The sequence below is a fragment of the Stegostoma tigrinum genome, chromosome 14 (assembly GCF_030684315.1).
Source record: "Stegostoma tigrinum isolate sSteTig4 chromosome 14, sSteTig4.hap1, whole genome shotgun sequence".
NCBI lineage: Eukaryota > Metazoa > Chordata > Chondrichthyes > Orectolobiformes > Stegostomatidae > Stegostoma > Stegostoma tigrinum.
In genome coordinates, this window is record NC_081367.1 from 34,031,995 (window position 1) to 34,046,840 (window position 14,846).

General features: G+C 40.7%; 1 protein-coding gene across 2 annotated transcripts in view; it reads right to left on the reverse strand.

Moving 5' to 3' along the window:
- Positions 1–14,846, reverse strand: part of LOC125457574 (neutral cholesterol ester hydrolase 1-like) — a 36,431-nt gene that overhangs the window by 4,774 nt on the left and 16,811 nt on the right. For both annotated transcript variants that reach the window (XM_048541963.2, XM_048541964.2), the window contains exons 2-4: positions 6,267–6,495; positions 2,332–2,401; positions 474–645 (exon numbers count right to left, since the gene is read on the reverse strand). In XM_048541963.2, the coding sequence (XP_048397920.1) occupies positions 474–645; positions 2,332–2,401; positions 6,267–6,495 (471 nt within the window). The remainder of the gene's footprint in view (positions 1–473; positions 646–2,331; positions 2,402–6,266; positions 6,496–14,846) is intronic.

Here is a 14,846-nt window from a genome sequence, read left to right on the forward strand (position 1 = left end):
CTAGATTGGCCTAGATTTTTGTACTCAGCTGGATAGGGATTTGAACCCAGAACCTTCTAACCAAGAGGTGAGAGTACTACCGAGTCACAGCTGACAGACCAAATAATGACAGCAGACTCATAACTGATGTCTTCTGTTCCGTCGTGAAAAAGCAACTGAGATATATTCTTAAAGTTGCAAATCGTTATTCAGTTTTAAACATTACAATGATATAATCACCTTGTACGTCCCTGCAGCATACCTGGCAAAAATATTAGTGTTCACATTTTTAAAAATTCTCTAATTTTGCAAGAATAATGAGCATACATGTAGAGTTGCTTGACTCTTCACTGTCATATGCATCTGAAAAATTGATTTATTCTTGTTCTAGGTTTGTTCACAACATTGGGAAGTATCATTCTAATTAATAAGAGGCCATCAAATAATTTGTACCAACTAGTGTAAATTGATCAATCCATAATGAAAGATATTACCTGCTGAGTTACAGCAGCAGCTAAGTTTCCTCCAGCACTGTCACCAGATACTGCAATTCGATTTGGATCCACTGAATACTGGGACAAAATCTCAGGCTGTAGGAAATGCTTGGTGGCACTGTAAGCATCATTAAACTGCTCAGGGAAATGAACCTCTGGGACAAGCCGATATCTAAATTTACGACCACACAAGATAATTAATTTCAATAACATTCAGCTTATAAAACTTGACCTGTTGCAATTTTTTTTCTAAATGAGAAATGAAACAAAAGGTAATTTGGTGCTATAAATATTTTACCCCATTATTCAAAATGTCATATCTAACTTAAGAATTTTTTGTCTATGGTAATCAATAGCAGTGTCAACAGCAATGTTGATCATAAACATCCAACAAATTTCTTCATTACATAGATAATATTTGTTTTCTTCCTCACTGCTAAGTTTCCAAATGAACAATATTTGACCTTATTGCAAGGGGAAATGGTGGAAATGAGTCACAGGCCTGAAGAATCTTATCACATTTTTTGGAATTCCTTCTGGAAATTGGTCAGCATTGAGTCGAGCACGTGTTAGCTGTGCATGGTCAGGGTTTCTGTTTTCACAGTGCCCTAAGGAGAGGTCTTGAAATAGAATTACAGAATTGTAAAGGTCAGAAGGAGGCCATTTGACTGTTTGTATCTGTACTGGCTCCCGAAACAGTTACCCAGCTAGTCCCACTCTCCAGTCCTATCTCCATAGCTGTATAACTTCTTCACTTTCAAATATACACCCAGTTCTCTTTTGACACCTTGTACGGAATCCACCTTCACCACTCTCAGGCAGCACATTCCGAATCCTAATAACTCTGAGTAAAGAAGTTTCTCCTGTCTCACTCCTAGCTGTCTTCCCAATGTTGAAACTGTGAGCCGGACTGACTGACATACCAAGTGGTGGAATCAGAACATCCCTTCTAACCTCAAGAAAATTGTTCATAATTGGCTAATGTTACTTACTTCAATTCTTCCTGATCAAAAATTATACTGAGAGTCTTCCTCAAATGCAATTAGCATTTAGAGATTTTTGTAAAAAATAAACTCAACTTGGAGAGGCGATGGTACTGTCGCTGGTCTGTTAATCCAGAGACCCGGATAACGTTCTGGGGACCTGGGTTCAAATTCCGCCATGGCAGATGGTGGAATTTGAATTCAATAAATATCAGGAATTAACAAACAAACAATCTAATAATGACTGTGAATGCATTGTCGAATGTCGGATAAACCCATCTGGTTCACTAATGTCCTTTAGGGAAGGAAACTGCCTTCCTACCTCGTCGGGCCTACATGTGTCTCCAGACCCACAGCAGTGTGGCTGACTCTTAACTGCCCTCTGGACAATTAGAAATGGGCAATAAATGCTGCCTAGCCAGCCACACCCTCATTGCAGAAATGAATACTTCTCTCTGGTGGTTTCCTAGACCTGTAGTGGTATTCAGCCAAGAACAAAAGGGCCAAAGCCCATGATTCAGACGCTTTAATATGACAGTGTGTGTACAAATAAATTTTATTATTGCCATGTTATATCCAGCCACAAATAAACCTCCTGGTATTGTCATGTCCAACGTGGTTATGTTGAAACTGTTACACGAGAAAGCTGCCGTTGTTGAAAATTGACAGATTTCCTTTCACAAGGGTGAAAATAATCTAATCACAAAACATAACTTTTATTTGAATTTTGAATAACTGGTGGTTGGATGTTGATAGTATATACTATGCAGAATAATAAACACCCCAGTTAATCAGTCTGGAGTTTTCTGCAAAGGCATATGGAATTATCTTAAAAATGCATCGACAGAGGATAAAGCTAGTTTGCAATTACTTACTCAATAGAGACAAGAACAGCATTCATATCTTTTGCCATCTTCCGACAAAGGTGATCATACGATCGCATTCCTGTACAAGACAAGAAACAGTATAACATTCTTAGCAGCCATTTGTATAGCTAACCAAAAAAAAAACTTTCTAGTCAATGCTTATTAATGGTTGTTGGAGGCCTTCACGGTGTGGGACTTCTGCTCCAGATGTTACAATAAGTCTCAGAGACATACAGAAGCAGCTGTTGTAAAACTGTTTCCTTAGTTCAAAACTTTTTTAGTTGACACAATGTGTGTATGTGGGCATGCTACTTCAGTACATGAATAAATTCCTCTTGAATTAAATCCTACAGTCCCTTTGCCTATATTAGAAAACCAGGGTCAATGCTAACAGCAAATTAGAGATACTGAGCAGAATGTTCTGGGCCCACTTAAAGCTTTTAGAAATGGGAACTTTATTAGACGGAAGGCAAAAATTCAGTTTTTCTGCTGTAGGGTAAAGATTTCTTATCGTCGAGCTTTCAGGTGTGTCAGCTTTCCCAACCTTCATGTTTTGCATTTAAGTGGCAATATTAATAAGACACAACCGGCTAGAACTGTATTGGCAGGCAAAATTTTGTTCAGCTAAGAGCAGGAAACATGTGTACTCACAAATCTGACTATAAATACTAGATATGCACCTGGCAGTGGAGACTGCTTCCTCAAAAGCTCCTTCATAAACATTTTCTGTGCACAAATGCTTGGAGTTTTAGGGATGAAAGTTTCCATGTTGATCGTCTCAGCAGAAGTCTGTCACTTGCAGTCTGGCTTGTTGTTGTTGTTGTTATTGTTAAACGTTTATATCATTTGGACTGAAACCTGACCAGGCCAAATAGCTTGCCTAAGTGAAGCACCCACACTGGCTAAGACCAGCATATCAGATGAAGCCAGGCAAGTAGGGTTAAACTCAAAAGAGGCCATAACTCAGATTTCCATCTTATGTGTTTGTGTCCTTGTCCCATGCAAGTGTTTGGTGAAAAGCTCAGTTATGTTCCTCCAGTCGTAATGAAAGGTCAATGACCTGAAGATGCATGAGCTGCTGAGTTTTGTAGCTCCTTTTATGGTTTTGGTGTGAACTCTGGCATAAGAGACAATGCTACTGTGAAGCAAGGAGTGCCATTTTAGAACATAGAACAATACAGCGCAGAACAGGCCCTACAGCCCTCAATGTTGCGCCGACCTGGGAACTAATATAAGCCTTCCCTCTACACTATCCCATCATTATCCATATGCTTATCCAAGGACTGTTTAAATGCCCCTAATATGGCTGAGTTAACTACATTGGTAGGCAGGGCATTCCATGCCCTTACCATTCTCTGAGTAAAGAACCTGCCTCTGACATCTGTCTTAAATCTATCACCCCTCAATTTGCAGCTAGCCCCCTCGTACAAGCTGAAGTCATCATCATCGGAAAAAGACTCTCATGTCCACCCTGTCTAATCCTCTGATCATCTTGTCGGATGGCCTGTTGTGACAAATCGATAGGGAAATGAACTTCACTTCTCTCTTGAACAGCCTTAAACAGACATTGATTGCACAAGATGTCTGATGGTGACATCTGGAACCCAAACTCTGACAGTTCAATAGTCCTCTGCAATGGCAGCCTTACAATGCTAACCCACAGTCAGAAGCACAAAGTATTGAGTAGATAATGGTGTAGCATTGTCTCTTATGCCAGAGTTCACACCAAAACCAGGTTGACAGGGCTGTTAAGGTGGTGTACAGTATTTTAGCTTTTATTAATAGAGGGATCGAGTTCCGGAACCAAGAGGTTATGCTGCAGCTGTACAAAACTCTGGTGCGGCCGCACTTGGAGTATTGTGTACAGTTCTGGTCACCGCATTATACGAAGGATGTGGAAGCTTTGGAAAGGGTGCAGAGGAGATTTACTAGGATGTTGCCTGGTATGGAGGGAAGGTCTTACGAGGAAATGCTGAGGGACTTGAGGCTGTTTTCATTAGAGAGAAGAAGGTTGAGAGGTGACTTAATTGAAACATATAAAATAATCAGAGGGTTAGATAGGTTGGATAGGGAGAGCCTTTTTCCTAGGATGGTGACGGCGAGCACAAGGAGGTATAGCTTTATATTGAGGGGTGAAAGATATAGGACAGATGTCAGAGGTAGTTTCTTTACTCAGAGAGTAATAAAGGGAATGGAACGCTTTGCCTGCAATGGTAGTAGATTCGCCAACTTTAGGTACATTTAAGTCGTCATCAGACAAGCATATGGACGTACATGGAATAGTGTAGGTTAGATGGGCTTGAGATCGGTATGACAGGTCAGCACAACATCGAGGGCCGAAGGGCCTGTACTGTGCTGTAATGTTCTGTGTTCTATGTTCATAATGATACATACTGTTACAGAGAGTAGATTACTCAACCAGTTGCGGCACTGAGCCAGGTTCTCTTGAGTTGCACATAGGCACTGACCTCTACACCATCACTTTCCAGGATGCCTTCATCATTCGGGATGGCCTGTTGTTACAAATCGATAGGGAAATGAACTTCACTTCTCTCTTGAACAGCCTTTAAAAGAACCACTAGGGAGACATTGCAAAAGAATAGCACTGTATTTTGTGCAGTCTCTGGCATCTCCGGGGTGGGTGAGGATAATGAACAGAGGTTGTGTGATGCTGTTGGGTTTCAGAGAGTGAACTGCTGTCTGGCTTTCTTCTATGCTGCCTTGATGCTGGAGTCCAGAAGGTTCTCATTGAAGCCAGAACTTGCTTACTCTCACCTATAAAATCTGGCAGTGCAACCACACATGAACATGTAATGACTTTAGAAGAATATGTTTTCTTGAATTCCCACTTCACACCTGAACAGAAGAAGTTCCTCCAGCTTTTGGGCCTGCCTCCACACTTAACTCAGAAAATAAAATCTGCCTAATGTTTCAATTGTTTCCACATAACCTCCTACATGTGGGCAGGAAGGTATTCTTGTTTCATTGGGGAAGGGGCAAAGTATCAGACCCTGAATGCACTACTGACCTTGCCCACCACAAAACCAATGGACAGGGACAGGAAGGCCTGAGCCCATTAATGAATGGAATTCTCATTTTGCAATTTATTTATTTAAAGGACCACTGTCTATCGAGATCATTTTCGTAAGGTTCTGTTGATCAGATTTATATTCCTAATTTGTCTTGGAACTGGATGAAGAGCTTGGACAGATGGCTTTGTACACTGAGGAAGCTTGTCCTGGATACAAATATGGCACACTATCAGCAAGGAAACATAAAAGCATCCAAGGGAAAAACTTGCATTCACAGCCATGTTTTACAAGTTAGAGCAAGTTAGTGGAGTCTTGAGAGTTAACAAGTTTTTTGATTTATTATTCGAGGCAATGGTGACCCTTGTTGACATCGTTATTCTCCTACAGCAACCTTGTTTTTTACAATTAAATGTGCAAAATTAACAAATTTTACAATGGCAGGAAAGTAACCTTCATAGCAAAAGAATTAAATACCCAAAGAATAAATACAAGAAAATTGTTTTGAAAACAAAATTAAACTTTGCAGCCAACATTCCAAACCTTTAAAGAACCTGAATTCTGTAGCCCAGGCCAGTTATTTGCTGCCACTTACATAAGATACCCTGCTACCTCAACCCACAGTGTGAGAAACGTCTGTCAATGCACTGTTACTATCAACTCATCAATGGGCTCCACTGAAAGTGGTCTTCTTCTTCACTCTAAAACATAGTAGGCAGTACCTACAAACACAATTCTTGATCAAATCAGCACAAAATTGAAATTACACTTTAAGTATGCCTTTGCAAAGTAAATAGACTTTTATAATCATTTGTCTTTAAACTCCAGCAGCAGAGGTAACAACCATTCTTACAGACCATCTCAATTTAACGGTAATACTAAGAAGTTCACTACTTCCATCTGCAGTCCACTTACTTGCACTTCCTAAAGCCCAACCTCCACCGTGTATGTAAATAATGCTTCGCTTTAGTTCATCGTCAACCTTCTTCTTGGGTTCAAATACTCTGACTTGTACTCCATCAAATGACGTATCCGTAACTTCAACTGTTTCACTTGATTGAGGAGCAAGCATCTCAAACACAGTAATGACAAAATTCAGAGCCTTTAGGTGGTGACCAAGTCCCATCTGCTGCACCAGATGACACTGGGTAAATAAATATAAGAATTACATCATTAATTGCAGACAAGTTCAATCTTCATCATACTCATGTATTTGTGAAACCAAAATTATTTTAAATTTCATTTAAAACTACATTTATTAACCAATAGTCCATAAATAAAATTAATCAAATTTAAATTCAGTTTAGGGATTGTGCAGATGTTTCACAGTAATTCGATAAACATACATATTTTGTTTCAACAGAAATGTTCCCTATAAAGTTTTTCTTTCAACATAGTCTAATCTGAAAGGTATGAATGGTCATGTGAACTACATGGAATTCTCAGTTACTTGTTTCCAATTCAAATGCCTGGAAGCACCTTGTTTTTCTTCACTCCACAACAATGTGAGAAAATACGTTTATGACCACTTACACCTTTAATCAGGCCTCCTCACAATGAGAAGATAGGTACATACTTCGATTTTAATAAACAGTGCAATCTGAAGCAGGTTTGTCTACAAGTTGCTACATAAAGAACAAGTCAGGGTTTATGTCTTTGTAATTGACTCTAAAGGTAATCAAAGAGAATGCTTAAATCAAGTAGCCAATTAAATCATTTGCAAAGTAAATTGTACATCTGAAAATGCTGAGATTCCGAACACAGTCATGATATAGCCACACAAAAGGAACCAGTAAGTTATTTAAAAATGGTTTAGTCGCCTATATATTTACTTATGATTTGGTGCCACTTATGAACCTATTCAGTGCAAGTATAACAGTACATTAATGCATATATGGTATTTATGAAATTGAAAAAAGTGACAGAGCTAGGTGCTTGAAATACAGATGGCTAATGATTTTATTCAGAGACGAATTAAGAATATCTGAAAATTGTGTGAAATGTACATTTCATTTAATTATCTTTATTCAGGGTCTCTACACTCACTAATTTACATGAACATTACATGAACAATTTCTAGGTTTAAGTCAGTGACATATTCAGCTGATTTCCAAATGAAAAATTTGCACAATTCATGCTCAGTTAGAATTTTCTCCATTTTCCCTGCATTACCAATCCATTTCCTACCTGCTGAGCTGAAATGATCCAGGAACTCACCATGTGAAGAACACAGGAGACACCCTTGTTAAGGTTTGGGTTAGACGGAAATGTATGTTATACGTGATCTATAACACAACTGTAAATTACATTTATTATGCAAAATGCATTGATGGGTTGATCCAAAACCAACAGTAGAGATTGTAATTCTTCTAACCTCTAAGGCTATTACAGCAAAACAGCAGCTATTTGATCTCCCCTCAAGCACTTTGTTTAGTTAGAGATAGTACAGTATTCAAATACAGACTCTCTTTACAGAGATTTGGACTGTTCTTACAGAACTAGTAAGGAATAAACAAAAAAGTTATGTTGTTCCACAGATTTTGAAATTTGCTGAAAAGGCAGGCATGTTGCTGATGCCTTGTGTTGCATTTGGTAGGATAAATGCAAGAATTTAAATTTTAAAAGATCAGATGAATTTATGTCACAGATGAGAAGGATCACTAGTTGGTTGGCAGTCTAATTAGCCAAATCTTTGCATTGAGAAAAACAATGGGGAACTATAAATGCCTAACCTTCCGGTAATTCAGAGCAAGCACATGGCTCGAACATATGTCCTTAGGTATAGATTTTTGTGATTGCCATTTTTTACCCCAAAACATTTTTGTGTTTGCCCTGATTAATGCAAGACAAAAACCTTTGGTATGAAATTGTACAGGCAGGGATGTTGAATTGACAAACTAAAACTCGACAATCCAAAAGGACTTGAATATCAGGATGTTCATTGTATGTATATTTCAGGATTGAGTGGATGTCCTGCAACATCCATTTTTTTTGTGCTCACCTGGGTTTATGGCTAATCTGGAGCACTACCAGTGGTAAGCATTATAAATTCATTTTCTGTTTGTAGATCATTCCCATCCTAAGGTTCCTTTCCACTGAAGGATGGATTGCCTAGTTCTGGCATCTGCAATGTTGACACTCTGCACCATTGTGAGAGAGGTTCTAAAGCCAGGACACCATACTTAAGCCACTGAATACAGGAAACCAAACATTACAATACTATAATGTAGCCTTAATATGGCATCGTTGGAACAGATGTGACAAAAACTGGGAAAACAGAATGCAGTCCTTCAAGGATAATAAAATGTGAGGCTGGATGAACACAGCAGGCCCAGCAGCATCTCAGGAGCACAAAAGCTGAGGTTTCGGGCCTAGACCCTTCATCAGAGAGGGTGATGGGGTGAGGGTTCTGGAATAAATAGGGAGAGAGGGGGAGGTGGACCGAAGATGGAGAGAAAAGAAGATAGGTGGAGAGGAGAGTATAGGTGGGGAGGTAGGGAGGGGATAGGTCAGTCCAGGGAAGACGGACAGGTCAGGGATGTGGGATGAGGTTAGTAGGTAGGAGATGGAGGTGCGGCTTGGGGTGGGAGGAAGGGATGGGTGAGAGGAAGAACAGGTTAGGGAGGCCGAGACAGGCTTGGCTGGTTTGGGGATGCAGTGGGGGGGAGGGGACGAACTGGGCTGGTTTTGGGATGCAGTGGGGGAAGGGGAGATTTTGAAGTTGGTGAAGTCCACATTGATACCATTGGGCTGCAGGGTTCCCAAGCGGAATATGAGTTGCTGTTCCTGCAACCTTCGGGTGGCATCGTTGTGGCACTGCAGGAGGCCCATGATGGACATGTCATCTAAAGAATGGGAGGGGGAGTGGAAATGGTTCGCGACTGGGAGGTGCAGTTGTTTATTGCGAACCGAGTGGAGGTGTTCTGCAAAGCAGTCCCCAAGCCTCCGCTTGGTTTCCCCAATGTAGAGGAAGCCACACCGGGTACAGTGGATGCAGTATACCACATTGGCAGACGTGCAGGTGAACCTCTGCTTAATATGGAAAGTCATCTTGGGGCCTGGGATAGGGGTGAGGGAGGTGGTGTGGGGCCAAGTGTAGCATTTCCTGCGGTTGCAGGGGAAGGTGCCGGGTGTGGTGGGGTTGGAGGGCAGTGTGGAGCGAACAAGGGTGTCACGGAGAGAGTGGTCTCTCCGGAAAGCAGACAAGGGTGGGGATGGAAAAATGTCTTGGGTGGTGGGGTCGGATTGTAGATGTCGGAAGTGTCGGAGGATGATGCGTTGTATCCGGGAGGTTGGTGGGGTGGTGTGTGAGAACGAGGGGGATCCTCTTAGGGCGGTTGTGGCGGGGGCGGGGTGTGAGGGATATGTTGCGGGAAATGCACGTCTGCCAATGTGGTATACTGCATCCACTGTACCCGGTGTGGCTTCCTCTACATTGGGGAAACCAAACAGAGACTTGGGGACTGCTTTGCAGAACACTTCCGCTTGGCTCGCAATAAACAACTGCACCTCCCAGTCGCAAACCATTTCCACTCCCCCTCCTATTCTTTAGATGACATGTCCATCATGGGCCTCCTGCAGTGCCACAATGATGCCACCCGAAGGTTGCGGGAACAGCAACTCATATTCCGCTTGGGAACCCTGCAGCCTAATGGTATCAATGTGGACTTCACCAGCTTCAAAATCTCCCCTTTCCCCACTGCATCCCAAAACCAGCCCAGTTCGTCCCCTCTCCCCACTGCACCACACAACCAGCCCAGCTCTTCCCCTCCACCCACTGCATCCCAAAACCAGCCCAGCCTGTCTCGGCCTCCCTAACCTGTTCTTCCTCTCACCCATCCCTTCCTCCCACCCCAAGCCGCACCTCCATCTCCTACCTATTAACCTCATCCCACCTCCCTGACCTGTCCGTCTTCCCTAGACTGACCTATCCCCTCCCTACCTCCCCACCTATACTCTCCTCTCCACCTATCTTCTTTTCTCTCCATCTTCGGTCCGCCTCCCCCTCTCTCCCTATTTATTCCAGAACCCTCACCGCATTCCGCTATCTGATGAAGGGTCTAGCCCCGAAACATCAGCTTTTGTGCTCCTGAGATGCTGCTTGGCCTGCTGTATTCATCCAGCCTCACATTTTATTATCTTGGATTCTCCAGCATCTGCAGTTCCCATTATCGCAGTCCTTCAAGGAAGCAGGAAGTGAGCAAGTTGAGTCAAGTTAACAGTAGTGGGATTGTAATGGACACTAGTCAACAGCATATATCCCCAGAAATTAAAAGAGAAATCAAGTGATCAGGCAGGGAATAGAGGGATATGGAGAATATGTAAGCCTATTGGATTAGTTTTAGAATGGATCGTGGTCACCAAACACACAGGGAGCTGAAGGGCATGCTCCTGTTTTATGTTGATAAGTGTCAGTGATGGACTAGGTGTTGGTGAAAAAACAAGAATGATGCCAACTTCACAGGGCTGCTTTTGACATTTCTTCCTCAACTGAGGATTACCCTGATTGCAGGAAATGAATGAGGATCCTGCCATCAACCTTCACCCTTTCTCCTCTTTGCCAGTGAAGCAATAGGGTTCCCCATATCTTCAGTTTTTCACTTCCAAGCCTCTGCATTTTTAAAATCATTCTCTGCCATTTCCACCGCATTCAGCAGGATGCTACAACAAAACACATTTTCCCCTCCTGACACCTGACAGCATTATGCAGGGACCATTCCCTCCATGATCCACTCCAGAAATCCTCCTTGAAATCTTCCTATTTGCATCTTCGGTGATTGCCTCTTTATCTTCTCTTTCCTCACCACCCATTACAGCAGCAATTTACTTGTATTTCTTCCAATTTAGTCTACTGAATTTGCTGCTCTTATTGCAGTCCCTTCAACAAAGGTAAAGCCATACAAAAACTAGGTAAACAGAGATCATAGGAACTGCCGACGCTGGAGAATCTGAGATAAAACTGTGTGGAGCTGGATGAACACAGCAGGCCAAGCAGCATCAGAGGAGCAGAAAAGCTGATGTTTTGGTTGATTCTCCTGGCTCTTTGTCAAACAGTATAAAAATGCTATTTAGGGCTCTTCTAGTTCAGTGTTAATGCCCTTAGCTATGAAACCAGGTGCCTCAGGTTCAAGTGCCATCTGCTCCAGGGGTGTGTAACAACATGTCTGAACACATCGATCAGAAAGACCCATCAATTTGCAGCCTCCTTCAGTTCTGAAGTCATGTCATTTCTCTCTCAACAGACATCACACTTACTGAGAGTTTCCAGTACCCTCTGGTTTTAATTCAAGTCTCCAGCATCTGAAGTACTTTGCTTTTAGTACAACACTGGCACTGGCATTAGGAGCTCCTCTCTGCTGCTGTAACACCCAATTCCCTTATATTCCTTCTTTTCAAATACTTATTTCCTTCCCTTTCATCTTAAAATATTAGATAATAGTCGTATGTAGTGAATTTTCACACAGTTTATTGATCCCCAATTTAATAACAATTCAAAACAACTAAAAGAACTGCAGATGCTGGAACTCTGAAACAAAGACAGAAATGGCTGGAAAATTTCAGCAGGTCTGACAAGTATTCTGAAGAAGGGTCACTGGACTCAAAATGTTAACTCTGATTTCTCTCCACAGATGCTGCCAGACCTGCTGAGATTTAACAGCAATTTCCAATTTTGTTAATAACGATCCTCTTGGTTCTTCATGTTACACAGTGGCAGGAAATCTTATATGACAATCGTCACGTAAATTAAGACATAGCATTCTTGAGACCTGTATCGCACTTAGAGAGATTCCAGTGCTATTCCTGGTTGCAAAGAAAGGGTGTTATCTACCTAGCATCCATTGCAATAAAGTTACCACAGTCCTACCAGACAATACAGTTGCGCTCTCATAAGAGCAAAGACAGACAGAGAGACAAGGGGTGGTTTAACCTGAGGGTCACAAAACCTCAGGCGAAGGGAGACATTTAGAAGGTCAATCCTTCATGGTAACTTCAGTGGATGGTGAAAACTGAACTCGTGCTGTTGGCATTACTTTGCATCGCAAACCATCCACCCGGCTAACTGAGCTAACCAACCATTTGCTGAAACTCCTTTAGCCCTGGAGACAGCTGTGTGAACATAGAATCCCATTTAAAATTTGTTCACGGAATGTACTTGTTGCACCTAGACGAGTACTTATTGCTCAACGGCCAATAGGCGTAAACCAGATTGTTGTGGGTCTGGAGTCACAAGCGGGCCAGGCCAGGAAAGGATTGCAGACTTAATTCCCTAAAAGCACATTAGTAAATCATATGGGTTTTTAACAACAAATAACAATGGTTATACAGTTTTCATCAGGCAAGTTTTTAATTCCAGAATTTTATGGAATTCAAATTTCAACTTATGCCAATGGCAGGATTCAAGCCTACATTTCCAGAACATTTGTCTGTGATTCTGGATTGTTCATCCACTGATATTACCACTATGACACCGCTTTTTGATACAAAGATCTTAGTTCCACAAATTATGTCTTTTGAAATACACTGATAGTTGTTTAAAGTTTGTCATTTGTGACTGTCTGTGATTTTAAGGTCAATTATAATAAATTATAGATATTACATTAACGGTTTGTCAGCAAGTTTTTTTTTAAAGTGGCTTCACTTTGACATTTTACCATGTTCTTCTGAACAGTAGCTTTAAGGACATGATTTCTGTTTGACTAAAGTCTGCCTGAATTTCCGCACAAAAACATCTGTAATTTGTAGTTTAGGTCTGTAATACAGTCTACTGTTCAAGACAAATTTGCCACACAAAGGTAAAGTGTGGCCCTTATGTTGCTCAAGTTTATTTTGTTTTCATTAAACAACAAACGCTCTTTGAATAATGAATGATCTCGCAAAACGTACAATCTTGAGATAAAGTTTATATTCAACAGATTGTGCTGTGCTGCAATTAAGTAACATTATACTACAAATGTGTTAAATGTGTGACCAATTCCAAATGTTTCCTTCCTCAACGAATGAGCAAATACTCAAAATAAGACATTCAGTCCCCATGCTTTGCTTAACTTAAAGTGCAGGAGTCAGCTGAACACAGCAGAATATAGAGGAAAGTTCACCATGTGACGTTATATGTAACCTCAAAGCTGAGAATCTGGTTGACAAGATTATGCAAGGATGCAGAGTAGAGGTCAGCCAACTGTTGTCTTTCAATTTTCAAAACAAAAAACACATCAAGTACATAGCAATAAAATAAAGGTCTAAATTCACATCCATTCCAGTCATAATTGTAATGGAAATATATTTTCCCCAGCATATGAAAAACTACAAATCTCGTTCACAAACAGTAGTAGGTTCTTAACAATTCCAGTCATGTTTATATGAAAGTAGATATTTTCTATTAAAGCAATTTAACTAGAATTAAATTCTTCAGTTAATAGTTAATTGATTAATAATTAGTACTTTAAGGCTGTAGATTGAAAACATATTTACTGAACTCTTAATCTAATCACGTTTTCTAGTAATCTTCACAAACATACTTATCACAGTTGGTACAGGAACAAATTATGTGTAGTTCAACCAAATTTTAAACAAATTTCACTCAAAAAAACTGTCATAAATTAGGTGCCCAAAAATTCTTTCTTTCAAGCTCAAACATCAAGCAATCTTGATGATGGAGGAGATACTTGGTGTCACTGAATCATTACCCCTCTTACCTATGATGCAAAAATCCAGCAAAAAGAAGAACAGGCAAGGTAATGTCCTCAAAGTCCAGTGTTCTGCCTACTACTAACAACATACTTATATAATGCAGGCATACTTACTATACAGGAATTTAAGGGGAGTTCACAATAGTTTTCCAGTAATGAATGATTACAAATAAGAATTGGGCAGCAGAACATTCACTTGAACTTTTAGTACTCTGACATAAATTCAAGAATGACAAATTTCACACGAACAATCACAAAAAATTACACTGCACTGAAATGGATGTTTCACACTCTGATAGTCAAAGCATGAAGAACTCAATGAGGAACTGCAGGTTCCCCATGTTTTCGAGTAATTCAAAAACAGCATGAGGCTTGAACACAGTCCTTTTGTTTGCAGACAATAGGTCCCTGAGTATTAATATATGTTGCTCTTGAAAGTAACAATGAGCCATGTTTTGATCTTGACTCATTTATCTTATCCGCTAGTGTGGCTATTGACATGGAACAGATTACTGTGCTCTCTCACCTTGCTGAACTTGTTGAGAAATCTGAATGGGTTCTCCATAGTGAGCTACCACTGACCTGCCTTTGCCAGTGAATATACATGCTGGGATCTGTACAATCCAAACACTCCCAAGATTGGACTCCTCACTAAACTTAATCTGTGCAATTTTCTAACTTTGTAACTTACCAAATATTGCACATTACAGTCACCATATTATTCTCTAACTTTACAGATAGGCCTAATAAATAGGGGAAAAGAAATGGCAATGAATTTAATAAATGCTTTCCAGAAAAGATATGCAAC